The 20,591-nt window shown below is 40.9% G+C and overlaps 1 protein-coding gene across 2 annotated transcripts in view; it reads right to left on the bottom strand.

The window, feature by feature from the left end:
* CNOT6L (CCR4-NOT transcription complex subunit 6 like) overlaps positions 1-20,591 on the bottom strand; it is a 76,587-nt gene that overhangs the window by 19,044 nt on the left and 36,952 nt on the right. Inside the window, exons 2-6 of one of the 2 annotated variants that reach the window (XM_067557072.1) lie at positions 14,639-14,760; positions 13,854-14,036; positions 10,378-10,463; positions 8,772-8,861; positions 6,355-6,423 (exon numbers count right to left, since the gene is read on the bottom strand). In XM_067557072.1, the coding sequence (XP_067413173.1) occupies positions 6,355-6,423; positions 8,772-8,861; positions 10,378-10,463; positions 13,854-14,036; positions 14,639-14,661 (451 nt within the window). In that variant the 5' untranslated portion in view covers positions 14,662-14,760. Of the gene's footprint in view, positions 1-6,354; positions 6,424-8,771; positions 8,862-10,377; positions 10,464-13,853; positions 14,041-14,638; positions 14,761-20,591 lie in introns of both variants that reach the window. The other variant, XM_067557071.1, reaches the window with a different exon arrangement.

A 20,591-nucleotide genomic window follows, 5' to 3' on the forward strand; every position in this document is an offset into this window, starting at 1 on the left:
TGCTGCTATGATAACAACAACCATGGTCATAAAATACCGAGATAAACATTCCTATTTCTAATAGATCACGAGAGAATTAACTTTTCCTCTTTTTCCTGTGATGAAAGTGCATGGAGACCAAAGAAAAAGCTGGAGTGAAGTCAGGAGGTAAAGACCTAAAAAGTAAAGTTTGGCAATTAGATAACACCTAATGCTGATGTTCTTAAAAAAGTAGAAAAAAATATCATTAGAGTGTCACACTTCCTCCCAGCTTATCCAACCTGAATCATAGACTCATGGACTCTAAGGTCAGAAGGGACCAATTTGATCATCTAGTCTGACCTCCTGAACAATGCAGGCCACAAAACCTCACCCACCCAATCCTAATAAACCTCTAACCTATGACTGAGTTTTTAAACCATGATTTGAGGACTTTAATAAAAGAATTTAAGATACAGAGAATCCACCAGCAAGTGAGCCGTGACCCATGCTACAGGGGAAGGTGAAAACCCCCCAGGGTGTTTGCCAATCTGCCCTGGAGGAAAATTCCTTCCTGACCCCAAATATGACTATCAGTTAAACCCTGAGTATGTGGGCAAGACTCACCAGCCAGACACCCAAGAAAGAATTCTCTCTAATAACTCAGAACCCGTCCCAACACAGGCCATTGGCATATCTACCACCAGTAGTCAACTGACTGATTTCTGACAAAGTAGGTTGTCCCATCATACCATCCCCTCCATAAGTTTATCAAGCTGAATTTTGAAGCCACCTAGGTTTTTTGCCCCCACCACTCCACTTGGAAGGCTATTCCAGAACTTCACTCCTCTTGAAATTAGACACAAGTTTCTACCCATCAGTCTAAACTTCCTAATGACCAGTTTATATCCATTAGTTCTTGTGTCCACATTGGCAGTGAACTTAAATAATTCCTCTCCCTCCCTGGTATTTATCCCTCTGATGTATTTATAGAGAGCAATCATATCTCCTCTCAACCTTCTTTTGGTTAGGCTAAATAAGCCAAGTCCATTCCAAGAGAACAGTCCTCTGTCCATGAATGTCTCCCAGTGACCAGACATCCCAAAGCCCTCTCTATAGCATCACTGCCTGAGCCATCTGTTGATCATCAGAATCTTGTAACGCCTTTGCTGTCCTCCTGTAGGGACAGGCAGAATCCCACTGAAGATCACCTGAGCCTCCATTTCCTTAAGAGAGTCTTCCCTAGCCTGGCATAGTCTCCTTTCATATGTTCCAGTGAGAATCTAGTTATATCATTTGTACCCACATGAAGGACAATCAGTGGATTCTTTCCTGCTCTGGTTAAGATCCTTTTCAGCCTCAGGTCCACATCCTGTATCTTAGCACAGGGCAGACAGCACACCCTTATGTTCTCTAGATCAGCTCTGGTTACAGGCCTGTCTGTTCTTCTCAGGAGGGAGTCCCCAATCACGTAGACCTGCCTTTTCCTGGTAACGGTGCGATTCTCCAGCCCATCCCCTGTTCTTTCTGGCTGCAAATCATCTCGTCTACTATTCTCTTTGCAATCCTCTGCAACCGTTCCTGTATCCTCCAGGGGTTCTTATCTGGTGATATCTCCATTGGCTCATCCACTCTTTGTATAGGACAAGCTGCTCTTCTCCTCTTCCTTGCCCTCCCACCTTCAGTAACCACCTGCTGTGCCCCTTCTTCATCTTCCAACTCCGCAAACCTGTTTCTGAGCTCTGTTTCTCCTTCACTAGCCTGTCTTTTCCTCTGCCGAGTTCTCACAGTTACATACTTCCACTGGCCACTTTCCTTGCCCAGCATTCTCCCCTCAGAGTTAGTTGGTCCTGCTTCCATCTGCAGGTCTGGGTTTTTCCCTTCAGCCTCCTCATGCCTTTGCTCTATCATCTGCTCAAACTCCCTTCTAAACTCAACCAGAGTTTCCACCTGCAACTCCAACCCTCGAATCTTCTCTTCCATTAGCTCTCTGAGGCGGCACTTCATAGAAACAAAGCTCTTTTGAGGTACCCCCTCCAGGATCATGTACATCCCACAGCTTCCACATCCTGTCAACTTCATTGCCTCTTCCACTGCTTGAGTGACTACCACTATTGTTTATGTATCTGTCATAGCCTTTCCCCCTACTTCCTGTCAGTGAGACACAAAAACAAAAACAAAAAAAAACCACCCACCAAAACACCACCCAACAAGCACCCCAACAGTAACAGAACACCACACACTCCGTCCCCAAACTCCAGTTTTCAGCTCTGTTGGCTGGCTCCTGTGCCACTGCAGCCGTAGCACTGCCTGATTGAGTGGCTGCCTTTATAGGCCCCCTAATTAGGGAAGCCCCACCCCCTAATTAGGGTCAGCTGATCTCAGTACACCACCTAGTACCAGCTCCTGCAAAATGAAGGGAAAAAAAAACAACAAAACAAAACAAAACCAAAGACACAACTCCACAGAACTCACCCACTGCCCCTAAGGCCCACTCAAACTCCCCTGTTTTCAGCTCTGTTTGCTGGTTCCTGTGCAAGTCAGAATGTTTCATCTTAGCATTTACACTCATTAAAAGTAGTCCAAAAACAACTTCTCACTACTAGGCAATAAGAAGAGTCTCTTCTGGAGAAAGGGGTGGTCAGATTTGCAAGGGAAAAGCATCTCAATTTGTAGATGTGAGATTATACCAACTTCTGATTACTTTGTCCACAGACCTCCGGGAAGCCAACATTTCAAGCCTCAAAAAATAACTAGATGATTCTTCTCAAACCATTTTCATTGGTTAAATTTGTCTCAAATTTAACAAAAGATGATTTTTTTCCTCATGAAAGCAGACAAAGCATTAAAAGCATACATTAAAACAAAACAGACAAGGAAAAGTAAATTAAAGCTAAAAAGTCTGTTCTGAAGAAGCATTTTCTTATGCTTAATAATTTAATGTATGAGTATGTTCTGCAATCTGAATGAGGAACTCAAGACTTCAGTGGCAAATTTATGAAAATTTCATAAGACAACAGGAATGAACAAAATCAACATCCAAAAGTGGCTCCATTTGCTACTTTAAGGAGGCAGGAGATTAGTTTAAAAAAAAAAAAAACTAAACAAAACAAAGGTTAAACAGAGTGGAAAGTTGATGTAGGCAAGATGATGGAAGAGAGGAAGGTGATCAGGAACAGTCAATATAGATTAATCAAGAGTAAGTCATGCCTGACCAACCTAATAGCCTTCTATGAAGAGGTGACTGGCTCTGTAGATGTGAGGAAAGTGGTGGACGTGATATACCTTGACTTTAGCAAAGCTTTTCATACAGTCTCCAAAATATTCTTATCAGCAAGTTAAAGTACTGTGGGTTGGATGAATGGACTATAAAATGGATAGAGAGCTGGCTAGATCATCAGGCTCCATGTCTAGCTGGCAGCCAGTCACAAACTGAGTGCCTCCAGGGGTTGGTCCTGGGGCCGGTTTTGTTCAACATCTTCATTAATGATCTGGACGATGGGATAGATTGCACTCTCGACAAGTTTGCAGATGACACTAAGCTAGGGGGAGTGGTAGATACCTTGGAAGGTAGAGATAGGATACAGAGTGACCTAGACAAATTGGAGGATTGGGCCATCTGATGAGGTTCAACAAAGACAAGTGCAGAGTCCTGCACTTAGGACGGAAGAATCCCCTGCACAGCTACAGACTGGGGACCAACAGGCTAGGCAGCAGTTCTGCAGAAAAGGACGTGGGGGTTATAGTGGCTAAAAAGCTGGATATGAGTCAGCAGTGTGCCCTGATTGCCAAGAAGGCTAATAGTATATTGGGCTGCATTAGTAGGAGCACTGCCAGCAGATCGAGGGAAATGATTATTCCCCTCTATTCGGCATTGGTGAGGCCGCATTTGGAGTATTGTGTCCAGTTTTGGGCCCCCCACAAAAAGGATGTGGAGAAGTTGGAGAGAGTCCAGCGGAGGGCAACAAAAATGATTAGGGGGCTGAAGCACAAGACTTATGAGAAGAGATTGAGGGAACTAGGCTTGTTTAGTCTGCAAAAGGGAAGAATGAGGGGGGATTTGATAGCAGCCTTTAACTACCTGAAAGGGGATTTCAGGGAGGATGGAGCTAGGCTGTTCTCAATAGTAGTAGATGACAGAGCAAGGAGCAATGGGCTCAAGTTGCAGTAGGGGAGGTCTAGATCGGATATTAGAAAAAAGTTTTTCACTAGGAGGGTGGTGAAGCACTGGAATGGGTTACCTAGGAAGGTGGTGGAATCTCCATCTTTAGAGGTTTTTAAGCTGCAGCTTGACAAAGCCCTGGCTGGGATGATTTAGCTGAGGTTAGTCCTGCTTTGAGCAGGGGGTTGGACTAGATGACCTCCTGAGGTCCCTTCCAACTCTAATATTCTCTGATTCTAGCAGAAGGCTAAATAAATATAGCAGAAATGCCATGAATAACCTTTTGGGAGAAAATACTGACAATGTTCTATCCATATTACGGAGAGTTACAATTATAAACCTCTTATTAATAAAAGAAACCTTAATTATTAGCTATACTAATGGCATTTTTGCATACTGTGCATTTGAAACCACATCATTTTCTGAAGACCCTATACGTGTTATCACTAAAGTAATGGCATTTTGGTTTGAATAGAAAAAAATATTCTTGTTCTAAAACAAGCAGTTTTATTAACCACTAAAGAATCCTATCAGTTTTCTTACTGCGCTGGACACCTAAACAGCCCTCTGACCATGATGTGGCTTCTATTTAGATCACAGAATTTGGACTGCTGCCACTCACAAACAGCACTAAGACAGAAATGTGTGTGTTGGGGGGGAAGAGTAGACGCAGCAATCAGTTATTTAACAGGGTTAATAAGCACAATACAAAAAGCTAAAATCATCTGTGTTGCTGGTTTTTATAAGAGCATTTTACCACGAGTTTACTGCATTTTTGTCATGATGGTCTGTTACTGGCAATTTTTAAATCAAGATAGGATTTTGTTTTGGTTTTTTTTCCCCTTTATAGAGAGATGCTCTAGTTCAGCAAGAATTTATGACCTGTGTTATCCAGAGGTCAGACTAGATTATTACAATAGTCCCTGCTAGCTTTGGAATCTATGGATCTATTCAATTTACTTTCCTAAACCCTGCTCTCTCTGGGTCTTGCAGGGCTTTTTCACCCGGTACTAGCTCACATACGACTTGCTCTGCCACAGGAGTGCTGGCTAAGGATTCCTACATTATGATCATAAGCAGAAGAAAGAACACAGCTTGATTTTTCATATTAATTGGGGTATTTGGAGACCTGGCTGATACTGGATGTCACCTGTTGACCTGCAGTCTGTACAAATTTGGCATGTAAGTTAAAGACATATGAAACTTGGATAGGGTGTAGCTTTTGGGCTGGGAAAAAAAAAATCTAAAAAACATTCCCTGTGACTACAATCAAAATAAAACTTTTTAGCACGGCATTGAAAGAGATTCTGGAAAAAGTGCCAGTTCATGGGACTTTAAAAAATAAAAAAAGTTCTTACACAGCTGTGACAGCATCCTATTTGTCCAACACTAATTTCATCTGTTGTAGTAAGACGACATTTTTAAACACTTTTGCTCTGTTTGTATGCTCACGGGTTCCTTCAGAAGGCCATAGTAAGGAGGGGAAGAGAAAAGAAAGATGAATTTGTACGGGGCCAAGGAAAGCTGTTAGATTTTTTTTTTAAAAACATTTCTTAAAGTGGATTTTTGCAGTTCTGTATAAGCAGCAGCAGAGGGCACCAAACTAACTTCAATACCAGACATTCTAGTACTTCTCTTATTACAGCTGAAGAACCTGGGGGAGCAGAAAGAATGAAAGAAAAACAAAATAGATTTAGGGGCTTCAGGAACTGCATTAGTAGCAGTCTAGAGGTGTTGCTTATGGTATTTGTGTGCAGTTATTTTATGATTGTCACTATTCCTGTGAAATGGCCACAAAAGTTTCCTTGGTTTAAATCAAACTGAACTGGGTATCAGGCAGTCACTAGCTGATACACCTAACACTCTAACATTGAGATGATAACTGCTTTTGCACCAAGTCAAAGGCACAGGTAAGGCTGTGGTGTTTTTCTGAAGCGATTTCACAAAACAACAAGAGGGGCAGTTGTGAGCACATGAACTGCTATTTTTTTTAAACTTACATTCTCTGTATGATTTAGAGATTATTGCTAAATGATTGCAACAATCTAAATAGATCTTTGCCACAGAATAAATTGTAGAAAGTTAAAAAAATGCTATTATTTTCAGACTGACCCATATTTTAAAGACATAAGACTTAACTGAAAGGATTAATCATAAATACAAACACGAAGTGATTTTTTTTAAAATGTCAGCCAAGCATTGACAGAGAGGAGGGAGAAAGGCCACAAAATTACCTGAGGGCAGAATTTGGTCTTGTTCTTTTAAAGTAATCCACGGCCTTGGAGGCAGCTGCTCTGGATGAACTGAAATTACAAGAGAGAGGGATACTAATTTAATTTTGCCTTTATAAATACCAATGGAAGTCACTATCTTAACTTACAATCAAACTGATGGTTGGGCAGCCTTGCTCCATACTGTGCTATACAAATCCAGATAGGAGGCCCCAGTCGCATGAAATTCCAAAGCCTACTGGTTTAGGCTCAAGGTAAGAAAGAGTGGTTTGAAACATTATATAAAGGCCTAAAAATTGTAAGTGCAATAATTTATAAAGTAGTAAATTCAGCAATTCCATAGCTTCTCTGTGGTTTTCAGCACCTCGGAATCCTCTGTTGCTCTTAATATATCATAAGGCAGTCACTGAAAACTTTTGCACCACTGCAAAGTTGCCACTTGACCAAATTTTCTCATCTGGTCCCTCTCCCTGGGACCTTGTTTACATCACAGTCAGTTTGCATATACTGCGTGGGTGGCAATAAAACTACAAAGGATTTTGTCCATAAAAAAGCTTTTTTTTAAAAATGGTGTTGAGGAAATTGCGTGTAGTAATTTTACAACACATAGCAGTCAAGTCCAGGTGTGATGGATTGACTTCTCTTATTCAATTTGCATATGAACTGTAGTTTTTAACAAACTGCACTAAAGAAAAGTCATAGAAAGTCCTTAATGTTTAAAGAATGTTCTACCAAAAATACCCCATAAATCTTACTAAGGTTTCTATTTAATGCTTTTTGTAGACAGGACTACAAAGTAAATCTCTCAAATACATCAAATATTTTAAAAAACAAAACAAAAACAAAAAAACCAAACAAAAACACCCTACAGCCAACCTCAATTTCAGTTTGTGTCCAAACATTTGGAGGAGAGGGAAGGGGGAAAATAGGACGCAAACTAAAATATTCAGCAGTGAATTAGGGTGGCTAAATTATAAACCCTTAAGGACATGATTTAAAACAGATGTGCGAGATCCTTAATCACAGTGCATCCGACAAAGTGGGTCCGACGAACTTCATGCATCCGACAAAGTGGGTTTCTGCCCACGAAAGCTTATGCCCAAATACATTTATTAGTCTTTATGGGGCCACAGAATTCTCACTGTTTTAATCACAGTGGTATTTCTGGATTGAAGTTTATGAACAGTTGGAATCATGCTGCTTGCAATCTGGATTTAACACAAGTGAAAAGTACCAAAATTGGAGCACGGGAAACTAAAGCCCTCTGTTTACTAATAAGGTATAAAGCAAGGACAGTGACTGTGCAAGTCTCTCCCATGTCATTGAGCCAATGTACCTCAACCTCTCTGAATGAAAGGATAGTTTTGTTCCTTGTCAAATTAATCCTTGGCCCCACTGAGACTGCCAACGATGCCAATTTTTATTGATTTAGGAGACACTGATGCTCACCAACAACTTCTCGTTGGTGTGCTGGCCCCCTCAGAAAGAGCTTTAGGAAAGCCAAAACCTATTGTCACTACTGATCAGTTTGTGGGATTCAAACCAGTGATCTAGAGTGAAAGCACCATACTTCATATACTAAACCTGAGCTATTCAGTTACCTAGGAAGCTAGCTTTCTTCATAGAATCGTAGAAGATTAGGGTTGGAATGGACCTCAGGAGATCATCTAGTCCAACCCCCTGCTCAAAGCAGGACCAACTCCAACTAAATCATCCCAGCCAGGGCTCTGTCAAGCCACACCTTAAAAATTTCTAAGGATGGAAATTCCACCTCCAATGCTTCACCACCCTCCTAGTGAAAAAGCGTTTCCTAATATCCAACCTAGACCTCCCCCCCTGCAACTTGAGCCCATTGCTCCTTGTTCTGTCATCTACTACCATTGAGAACAGCCTAGTTCCATCTTCTCTGGAATCCCCTTTCAGGTAGTTAAAGGCTGCTATCAAATCCCCCCTCATTCTTCTCTTTTGCAGACTAAACAAGCCTAGTTCCCTCAGCCTCTCCTCATAAGTCTTGTGCTCCAGCCCCCTAATCATTTTTGTTGCCCTCCGCTGGATTCTCGCCCATTTGTCCACTTCCTTTTTGTAGTGGGGGGCCCAAAACTGGACACAATACTCCAAATATGGCCTCACTAGTGCCAAATAGAGGGGAATAATCACTTCCCTCGATCTGCTGTCAATGCTCTTACTAATGCAGCCCAATATGCCGTTAGCTTTCATGCTCTACCACAAGTCATATCTGTTACAATACTACTACATCCATTTTGTTATTTTAGTGGTGGGGAGTCCCTGGACTTGATAATAACATAAAACCAGTTAGAAGTAATTCAGAAACTCAGATTCTCAATTTAATTCTATCAAATATAAGTGGAAGTGTTTGGAAGTTAGTTATGCATATTAAACTAAACCTTTGGCTTAGTTACCTGCTAGATTGTCAAGCATATAGTTCAGTAGCTTTCGTGTTCCATCTGGGTCCTGGTACAGGCTAAGAATATCCTGTGATAAAGGATTGCCTGAAAGAGAGTCAGAAAAAAAAATGCAATAATTAGCTACCTGAATCAAACCTTACACTGCAACTGGACTTTCCAGAAAGGGAATAGCTTCCCCGCACCCCAAGAGGGGACAGACAAAACAATCCACTAGGTATTTTCATTTCCAATTTCCGATAATTCCAGAATATCGTAACGATAGATGATATAGAAATAGCTAACATACTTTCCCCTGTTCATTTCAACTGAGCAGTAACTTAAATGGTTTAGTTTTTACTTCAGCCTTGCCAAAAACCATTCACTTTTATATTTGGAAATTATGCACTTAAGTGTTGCATTAAAATATTGTTTTCTGACTTTTAAGTAGTGGGGGAAGGACAAAATGGGCAGCTCCTGAGGGTACAGATAAGTTTCTGGTAGCAAAATGTGCAGTGCCACTCTGACATGTACACTCTGAAACTGCACCATTAAACACGTGCACAGGTGGGTGGGCACTGCTTCGGGGCAAGTTTTAAGTCTTGCTGAGGCAAATGCTTGATACCGTCCTCAAGCTGTCCCAGGCTGCATGTATTTCTTGTTACAAGGCCCAAAAGCTTGGAAAATCTGAACTGAATGTAAGAGCCAGCAATTACACTTTTCAACAGTTCCTAGGTAGGATAGGAGGGACAGCCTCACAAGGGGTGCTCTTGGGAGGAGATGCAGGCTCAAGGATTTTGAAACTTTGTACAGAGCATGTACAGTGTGTAGTTTAACAGTTATAGCAAACAAAGTCAAAACTGACTTTTTCCTCAAACCCAAGAATGCTCTTTTACCCAGTGCAGAGTATTTTACTTGCAGAGTTTCAACCTTCAAAATTCAGTCTTTAGCTACTGTCCTATAGGAGACTATTCATCCTTACTTATCTCAAATATGGCTGACCGCATTTTGCTTAAATTTTCCAAATTAGTAATCTTTGGACAGAGAGCATATTTTAAAACAAAAAGTATTTAAAAAAACAGAATCCCCCCCCTCCCCATTATGAATAGAGTTACTGGAAATCTGCAGGACATTTTGCCAAATTCTGAAAGATTTAAGATTGCCCCCTCCCCCCAAAAATGCAAGTCCTCTCAAAATACAAACACTAGTGTAATAAATACTCTTTTTGAGTGAAGTATATACAGTTTTTACTTAAAATTAGTCAGCCAGATTCTACTCTTAAACCCCCCCCCCACAAAACTCCACTGCCCTGAAATCTCATCTTATTCTCTCTTTCTAAAGGCATTCATAATCCCTCTAGAGTTTTTCTTTGCATGTTGAAGGCCAAGCTTTTTTTTTTTTTTTTTTTTTTTTAAACTTTGTTCTTGTCCAGATCTGAAGTGTCTTCATTTTATGTAGCCTCAAAAAAAAAAAAATGCAACAAAAATGGAACAAATGCATCAGAAGCAGCCATGCAAGCCACAAATTTAGACTATGGCTTGCTTAGGAAGGGAGTCTTAAAATACCAGGGATAGCTACAGAGCCCAAAAATATCAGCCCAGAGAATTATTAGAAGTGCACTTACCTTTCAAACCTAAGGTTTGTAGCTGGAAGAGCCGTCCAAGTTCATAAGGCAAAACCCGTAACAGATTGTTATTTAAAAGCAATTCCCTGCAATAGGTGAACAAGTAGTTTATTAGCATCATTTTAGAATGTCATTGTATCACTGTATGCTGTGATCCTCTTAAAGGATGCCTACTTTGGTTTGAAAATATTTTATATAAAAAAAATTAGTCTTTTACATATCTAACTTCAAAGATAAAGAACTACATACATCAAGAAATACATCAAGAGAGAAAGCAGACAACATGCATACACAAGGTCTCAAATTTAGGAAACATTAATTTTTGTACTGACCTCTGAAGGTCACTTGAACGGGATAAGGAAAAAATTCTTTTTAAAATTGAGTAAGCATTTTACTTGGAAGGAAAGAGGTACTATCTGGTGGGCTCAATGGCTAGTTGAAAGGTTTTTTTTATTTGCCGGCTGGCTGAAAGCCAGCATTGAATATTTGTAGCAATGGACAATCAGAAGGGCCTTAGCTCAAGGCAATTGCCTACATAAAATATTAGCCAGCCATATGAGGATATTTTTAAAAACCCAATAAAATCATCAGGGACCTGGAGGCATAATGCTAAAGAGGGTCCCTTAAAAGTAAAATTAATTTGCCTTTCAGGCCTATATTAATGAAAGTCTATTAATGGGTCTACTTATGGGTATAAACTGTTCAGGAAGGACAGGCAGGGGCGAAAGGGTGGAAGAGTTGCACTGTATGTAAGAGAATACTATGACTGCTCTGAGCTCCAGTATGAAACTGGAGATAAGCCAGTCAACAGTCCCTGGGTTAAGCTTAGAAGCAAGAACAATAAGGGTGATATCGTGGTGGGTGTCTGTTACAGACCATCAGACTAGGAGGACAAGGTAGATGAGGCTTTCTTGACCCAACGAGGGAAAGTTCCTGTTCCTGTTCACAGGACCTGGTTCTCATGGGGGACTTCAATCACCCTGACATCTGCTGGAAGAGCAATATAGCAGAGCACAGACAATCCAGGAAGTTTTTGGAGAGTGTTGCGGACAACTTCCTGGTGCAAGTGCTGGAGCAACGAACTAGGGGCCGTGCTCCTCTTGACCTGCTGCTCACAAACAGGGAAAATTTGGTAGGGGAAGTAGAAGTGGGTGGCAACCTAGGCAGCAGTGACCATGAGATAGTAGAGTTCAGAATCCTGACAAAAAGGAAGAAAGGATACGGACCATGGACTTCAGAAAAGCAGACTGACTCCCTCGGGGAGCTGATGGGCAGGATCCCCCAAGAGGCTAATATGAGGGGAAAAGGAATCCAAGAGAGCTGGCTGTATTTTAAAGAAACCTTATTGAGGGTGCACGAACAAACCATCCTGATGTGCAGAAATAATAGCAAATATGGTAGACGCCCAGCTTGGCTTAACAAAGAAGTCTTTGGTGAGCTTAAACACAAAAAAGGAGCTTACAAGAAGTGGAAGCTTGGTCAGATGAATAGGGAGGATTATAAAAATACTGCTCGAACATGCAGGAATGAAATCAGGAAGGCCAAAGTGCAACTGGAGTTGCAGCTAGCAAGGGACATGAGAGGGAACACAACGGGTTTCTACAGGTATGTTACCAACAAGGGGAAGATTAGGGAAAGTGTGGGCCCCTTACAGAATGAGGGAGGCAACCTAGTGACAGAGGATGTGGAGAAAGCCGAGGTACTCAATGCCTTTTTTGCCTCTGTCTTCACAGACAAGGTCAGCTCCCAGACTACTGCACTGGGTGGCACAGAATGGGGAGGAAGTGAACATCCCTCAGTGCTGAAGGAACAGGTTCAGGACTATTTACACAAATCCATGGAGCCCGATGCAATGCATTCGAGGGTGCTGAGGGAGTTGGCTGATGAGATTTCAGAGCCATTGGCTATTATCTCTGAAAGCTCATGGCAACTGGGGGAGGTCCCTGATGATTGGAAAAAGGCAAATATAGTGCCCATCTGCAAGAAAGGGAAGAAAGAGGATCCAGGGAACTACAGACCGGTCAGCCTCACCTCAATCCCTGGGAAAATCATGGAGCAAGTCCTCAAGGAACCCATTTAAGGCACTTGGAAAAGAGGAAGATGATCAGGAACAGTCAACATGGATTCACCAAGGGCAAGTCATCCCTGACGAACCGGATTGCCTTCTATGAAGAGGTGACTGGCTCTGTGGATGTGCGGAAAGCAGTGGATGTGATATACCTTGACTTTAGCAAACCTTTTGATACAGTCTCCCACAGTATTCTTATCAGCAAGTTAAGGTAGTATGGGTTGGATGAATGGACTATAAAATAGATAGAAAGCTGGCTAGATCATCGGGCTCAACGAGTAGTGATCAATGGCTCCATGTCTAGCTGGCAGCTGGTAACAAGTGGAGTGCGCCAGGGGTCAGTTGTGGGGCCGGTTTTGTTCAACATCTTCATTAATGATCTGGAGGATGGGAAAGAATGCCCCCTCAGCAAGTTTGCAGATGACACTAAGCTAGAGAGAGTGGTAGATACCCTGGAAGGTAGGGATAGGATACAGAGTGACCTAGACAAATTGGAGGATTGGGCCATCTGATGAGGTTCAACAAAGACAAGTGCAGAGTCCAGCACTTAGGACGGAAGAATCCCCTGCACAGCTACAGACTGGGGACCAACGGGGTAGGCAGCAGTTCTGCAGAAAAGGATCTTGGGGTTACAGTGGATAAGAAGCTGGATATGAATCAGCAGTGTGCCCTGATTGCCAAGAAGGCTGACAGCATATTGGGCTGCATTAATAGGAGCATTGCCAGCAGATCGAGGGAAGTGATTATTCCCCTCTATTTGGCATTGGTGAGGCCGCATTTGGAATAGTATGTCCAGTTTCGGGCCCCCCATTACAAAAAGGATGTGGACAAGTTGGAGAGTTCAGCAGAGGGCAACAAAGATGATTAGGGGGCCGGAGCACAAGACTTATGAGGAGAGACTGAAGGAAACTAGGCTTGTTTAGTCTGCAAAAAAGAAGAGTGAGGGGGGATTTGCTAGCAGCCTTTAACTACCTGAAAGGGGGTTCCAGGGAGGATGGAGCTAGGCTGTTCTCAATGGTAGTAGATGACAGAACAAGGAGCAATGGGCTCAAGTTGCAGTAGGGGAGGTCGAGGTTGGATATTAGGAAAAAGCTTTTCACTAGGAGAGTGGTGAAGCACTGGAATGGGTTACCTAGGGAGGTGGTGCAATCTCCATCTTTAGAGGTTTTTAAGCTGTGGCTTGACAAAGCCCTAGCTGGGATGATTTAGCTGAGGTTAGTCCTGCTTTGAGCAGGGGGTTGGACTAGATGACCTCCTGAGGTCCCTTCCAACTCTAATATTCTACGATTCTAATTTTTCAGAAAAAAATCTATTCAGAAAATTCAAGGACAGAAAGTTTATGTTCAACTTGTTTCCATATCCATAATTGACAGACTCATGGGAAGTTAACTAGGGTAACGTGTCTCACCTGAGAGATACCATGTTTCCTAGTTCTGCTGGTAAACTTCTGAGTTTGTTGGATGATAGATCCAGGTAAACCAGATTATGGAGCTTGGCAATATCAGGTGGAATGCGAGCAAGATTATTGTCATTGAGGTGAAGAGCAGTCAAGTGAGTCAGTGACCAAAGTGACGTACTTAAGCACCGCACTCTACCTAAAAGAGAAAACGTAAAGAACTAGGTCTTCAAAAAGCTTTTTATTCTCAAGTCAAGACAATAGGCAAAAGTCACAGGGAATGGAAGGGTACACTTTAAAGGTGCTGCATGGGGGAAAAAAATCACATGTGGCAATCCCACCCCTGGGAATGGAATTTTGATTTCTAACCCTAAATAAGTGCTGAAATATAACGTAGAAGGAAGAACTGAACTCAGTAGAATGTATCTGTAACGCTTCTTCACTAACACACTTTAAATGACAATCCTACACTAGTTTTGAGTAGTATGGAGAAATGGAAAGAAAGGTAGATTAATTTGGTAAGAAAAAAATTAAGACACAAACCTGCTGTTTGCAAGTTAGTTTTTAACTAACTCTATTCAAACTCAAAACTTGACAGTTTTAAGACTAAACTGGAAATTCTCTTGAATGATCTTAGAAATCAGGTGTTTTTCTTTACTTTCTTCCTCCCCCTTCTCTGAAACACAGCTCTTAATTGCAAGGTTCATTTTTATAAGAGAAGAGTTCAAATCAGTGTATACATCAGCGCTGTATTTCTAAACAGCAATTTAGCCAAGACAAGATTTGAAGAAACTCACCCGAGATTTCTAATTCTGCCCATTGAGACTTCTTCCCATTGGCTACCTCCTCTGCTGACATGATGGTATAAATTCTGCGAGGATCTGGAGGATCATATTTTTCCTTTGGCATCCCTGTTAGTCTGAAAGATTGCCATGATTATTACAGTACATAGCTGAAACAACGTATTTTCATTTTAAAACCTAGCCATCTGACAGATTGCACTCCATGGCCTTGCTTCTAAAAATGTGTGCGCTTCAATGGTATTTCTCACAGTGCATAAACAAAGTTAAACATGTGTTTATGTTTTTGCAGACTCAGAGCCAATGTTGGAAAGGGAGTCTCTTCCATGACAGTTTGGTTTCTAAAGTCGGAATAATTGCATTATTTTATACTGATTCTGGAATACTCTTGAAATTCTGCTAGTTGATATCCATCTCACTACCCCAGATTTACTAAACCCATACCACTGCATTGCTATTGGACGAATCAGCATGAAGGGGCCGAGACAACTACTCTCTCCTACAGAAAACAAGAATACAAACAAGGAAAAGCCTTCAAATTAATGGATATAATTCACAGCAATGTAATTTCCAAGTATAGCAGTCCTTTGTTTATGCTTAAGATTCAGAATTCTTTGTAATTTGGATCTGTGTAGGTGTATTAACCAATATCCTGGGACCAACACAGCTACAAGAGTGCATACAAAATAAAACTTTGTTATTTTAAATGTAAAGGCCTGAGTTATCAAAGCTTTCCTCTGAGCATCAGTCTCACTTATTATATAGAAAACAAACCTTTTTCTGATAAACTCACAGTAAAATTCCATTTCTAGTGAATTTGAATGAAGGTTCCAAATTTCTTCAAGATACACAGCAGTATGCAAACTGCAGTGTTAATTACAGTGAACTTCCACTTACAGGTGAGGTTATATTGCAATAAAAGGGCTATACTGTTAAGAAGATACTGTATTCATACTGCTCATCTGCAGCAATTTCATTCATCCACGAACTGAACAGACTAAGCAAGGACACAGCATTTGTCGTGAGTAAATCAGATCCTGGTTTCAGAGTCTGAATATTAGGATTTTGCTAATGACTGCAATTCCAGGTGACAGATTTCACTGACATACTGCTAAAGTCTCCAAAGCCACTCATGTAATATCCCCAGCTCCAATAAAGAGATTCCTCCAAGCCCTTCTGGGAGTCCAAAGAGACGCTCTTTTTCCCCCCAAAGTATTTACATGATTCCCTGCTTTCAGACATGCATCATGATAACCTACATTACAGTGGGTCTGGGTGACACACCACTCAAGCAACGAGAGAGATTCAACAAAGTAACGAGGCACTATCAGCACAAGGGTCCAAGTCCTGTGTATGTGGAGTACTCACAGACTCTCCCAGCCTAGGGATGCAAGACCCACATTCTAATCCAAGCAATAGCACCAACCCCAATATTATTCTGATTAAGATTAAATACCTACACACACACCATGCAATGTAATGGTTAATATCCAGTAATTCAAGATCAAGGCCCCACTATGTTAGACTCTGCACATGCACACAGTAAGACAATCCATAATACCTGGAAAAGCTGCAGCTTAGTTCTGTAGTGAGTAACATTGTAATGGGTTAACATTATTTGAAGTTGATCCCTTAATAGGAAATGAGACTTTATAACCTGGAAATATTTTATTTTGATTTATGCACATCTCTGCAGATTATAGGGGGCAACAGAATGTCCGTTGAGTAGTGCAAGTCAGCGGAGATGCCAATAAGTGATGAAGAATTTAGGTCAGAGGGGCACTAGTTGGATCCCTTATCTGTTCTTTTTCAGACATTTTAACAGGATTTTGTTAAGTGCAGACTTTCCATAAAGAAAGCATAGTATTGTTCTGGGGTATTTACTAAAAAATTAAGTGTTTCTGTGGAGCCCAAAGATTGGCCAATCTAAATCAACATAGAGTCAATCCATTCTGGTTCCAAATGGATATTAAGTATCCCATGTCACTTCCTGTAAAAACTGGGTGGTCCTGCTGTTTGTCCAAAACTTCCCCAATACCTTCCTCTAATCACTCTGGCTAGTAAGCTTCTACTCTTCACTCCATAAGCATTGCATTTTGCTGCTTCACTGCCAGGGTCCAGCAGTTCTTAGATTTAAAACTTAGCATACTACACTTAAAACGGAATACTCAGTGCATCATATTCATAATTTAAATCAATGTAGCTGTAACACTGGTTTTGAGTCTAATGCTGTACATGAAATCAACCCGTGTCCAACTTGATAGTGGCCTGTGTGCCAATTTGAGAACTGCTAATGTACTCTAAGACACCTGTTCCTGGAGATATTTATCCAAAGTCTGTTAGGGTTTGGCTGTGTAAAGCAGGTAGTTGTATATTGTGGTTCTCAGCAAGAATTCTGAACAAATATAAATGGTAACTACAGTAGCTGGAGCTCAATGCTCAATGATATGGACTATGTTCAACAGGTCTTTTCCAGCCCTAATTTCTACAACAGCATTAGATTCATGCAATTTAAGTTTATATTAAGTTTCTGTATATAAAGAGAGACATACATTTGGGGAAAAAAGGTTGACAATACCTTCCTGTTCCTTCTCAAAACATATTTTTCAGTTAAGAACAGAAAACATAGTTCAAAATTATTTAGGTTTTAGCTTTTGTTGTTTCATCAGAAGTCAAGCTGCGAGCCATCTGTCATGGAACATTAAGGTCAAATGTCAATCTTTTTCTTAAAGTCATCTCAATTGGAAAAATTTCATAGAAGCAAGTTTTCATTTTATAACAATTATTCAGAATTTTTGCTGCAAACCAGAATATACAATTACCTGCTTCCACACAGCCAAACACTAGGAGCTTTGCTCCCCCAACCTAACAGACATTGGATAAAGGTCCCGAGGCACAGATGTCCTTTCTACTGAAGGTTTAATTAGAGACAAGTTCCTCCTTGGAAATTTCAACTCAGCTTCTCATCCACTTGAAGTAGAACCATCTACTTTACCATTACCTTAATCGCTACAGTAATGGATTCTATGTATGGACTACTACATTTTCATGAAAGTTGTGAGCTCTGTTAATTTACCAGCAAGCTATGAAAGCAAACAAAAATAACAGGAACTTAATGTATTTTCTTCTGTCTTTCCTAAAATTCAGCACCATTAAAAGCCAAAATGTATTAAATTAAATGGGATCCCATCACATCAAGCAGTAAAGTATTTTAACATTGGCTTATAAATTGTACCCAGTCCAGAGCACACAACTTAGAACTCTGCATGTTTACAGATCAACAACAGGAACTGAGTCAGAATCTGCTGGATTGATATATTGCCTTCCCCTTCAATGTTACTCACTGTAGATACACAGAAATTAAGAGATTCTGAAATCTACTTGAACTGAATTTGAGGCATTTTAGTAATAATGGCAGGTAGGCAGACACTACTATAAAACTGATGGACCCTCCCCTCCCATTTTAGATTTTCTTCTTTCTAAATAGAGATAGCCAGAAAAAGTTCAGTTAGTTTCTCACCTTGTCACATGTATTACAATGAATATACACACACGCTATGTTCAAAATTATCCCTTATGAAATCCTTCCTCGGTCAGAACTACAAGGTCTTTGCCAGGCCTCATTAACATTAATACACTATTCAGGAGCAACAGAAGCCTGGTCCAGAAAATAAGGAAGATTCACTCCTTATGAACAAGGCAGACTCCCCTCAGTGACCAAGATATCCATATCCAGACGTTTCTTAGCAGAAGAGGTTTCATCGAACATCCTCAGGTCTATAGCCTGAAGGCTTTATTCTGCTGCACAGTCTATTCAGGACAACCTCAGAATTGAGCCACTACTGCTCTGGATTGAAAGGAGTCAGCAGAGGTGGATTAGGCACCTGACAAGGGTGCCCCCGGTAAGCTTCCTTTGGAACTCTACTGGGGACGTCCTACTGGAAGGAGGCCCCGAGGCTGACCCAGGATGCACTGGAGGGATTACAGCTCCCGGCTGGTCTGGGAACCACCCAGGAGGAGCTGGAACCTGTTGCGGAAAAAAGGGAGGTCTAGTTCTCTCTACTCTCCATGCTGCCACCATAACCCACCAGCATAAAGGAAAAGAAGAATGCGACAATGATGACTTTTTCTATTCAGTGAATCAGATCCTGAAATGCAAGTCATCAGACTTGTTCACTTTCTACAAAGATCTTAAACTATCATCCACACTACTCAAAAGTAGCATTAGAGGGTCAAACACCAGCATAACTCCTGAAATTATGAATGCTTAAAATGAAACCTACAATTAAACATATTCTTTGATTTCTGCATTTGATTTTGATTATAGCAGCCTGTTGTTCAAAGTAGACAGATGACATAAATTGACCACCTGCTACAAAGATCACCTATGCACCCACCTCCTAAAAGTTCAAAAGTGGCTTTTAGGTAAGAGCATTTTCTAGTACCTCTTTCCTGTATTACCTGTTTGTTTTCATTGCCCATTTGTATTTAACCACAACAAAAATAACCCATACATTTCCAAGGTTTTCCTGGGAAAACTGCAAATTAGCAAAACAGTCACATTACAGTAAAAAGATGACATAAAAAACTTGTTTGAGAATGAAGTTAGCACAATATTTAAGACCATATTCCACATATTGAAAACTCTGTTTGTATTAATACAGAAAATAGTCAAATGCACAGAAAGACTATTTAACCTCTGAAGATTTCTTTTTAACAAGAAGCCTATGAGTTCCATAGGAGCAAAAATCTTTCTGTCCATAGAACCATATGGATATGCTTGCTTATTAAGAGAGGCACAAAGAAGTCAGACAGTTCTTCAGGGTCATCTAAAGACAGATTGTAAGAAACATACTGCAACTGAAATCAACATAATAGAGTAAACCATGCTCAGCCCAGAATCCCCACACATAGCTGCAATTATTCTCAAGCAGTTCTTGCTCAGGCATATACAAAAGCTAATCCAGCAATACTCTTTTGGCTAGAAATGTTGCAATTAGTGCATCTGCGTCCTGCCTTTCAGTACTCCCTCTTGAGGTGAAACTGCATCTGATGGATTTGCTGTAACATGAGGCCATCAACTACCACCTAAAGCAAAAAGGAAGAGTTAGAAGATGAAGTTTAAACTGAAGATGTGGAAAACAGCCTGTCAAGCAAGGAAGTGTCGAGCCATTATTACCCTATTGGTGGATTTGAATCTGCAAAGGTTTAATTTAGGGAATGTAAATAGCCTGAGACACTCAGAAACACAGACTTTCAGAAAGCCAACCAAAAAAGGGAACGCTCTTCTATTTTCCAGATAAGTGTGTTGGTGCGGATAATAAGGGATATTCAGGATAAATTTGGCAGCAGTGCTATAAACGCACTGAAATCCTGCCAGGGAGCAATTAGAGGCAGTCATACAGATCATATCAGTTTATTCCATGCAAGAGATAAAATAGTCTGGGTTACAAACCACAGTCTACCTTCTTGAGGAAAACATTTCCTGTGTTTCCAGAAGAAGCCATGAATGTCTTCACACTATTTTAAGAAGAAGTGCCATTGGCTATAATCACTCTGCATGGCACCAGCAACACCTTAGCTGGAGTACTGTCTCCAATTCTAGTTGGCACTCTTTAGCAGCAACAATATTAATAAAAGGTTTAGAAAACCTGCCCTATGAGGAGAGGTTTAAAAAACTGGGCAAAGTTTAGTCATGAGAAAAGAAGATTGGGAGGAAGAGAGGGAAGAAGAAAGACTTGATAACAGTCTGTCAATATGTTACAGGCTGTTATAAAGAGAATGGGTTCAATTGTTCTCCACGTCCATTCAAGATAGGACAAGCAGTAATGGGCTTAATCTGCAGCAAGGGAGATTTAAGTTAGATATTAGGAAAACTTTCTAACTCTAATGGTAGTTAAACTCTGGAACAGGCTTCCAAGGGGAGGCTGTGGAATCCCCAACACTGGAG

This window comes from Emydura macquarii, unplaced genomic scaffold (assembly GCF_026122565.2).
Source record: "Emydura macquarii macquarii isolate MOO-44397 ecotype Brisbane River unplaced genomic scaffold, CSIRO-AGI_Emac_v2 contig_1790, whole genome shotgun sequence".
Lineage (NCBI taxonomy): Eukaryota > Metazoa > Chordata > Testudines > Chelidae > Emydura > Emydura macquarii.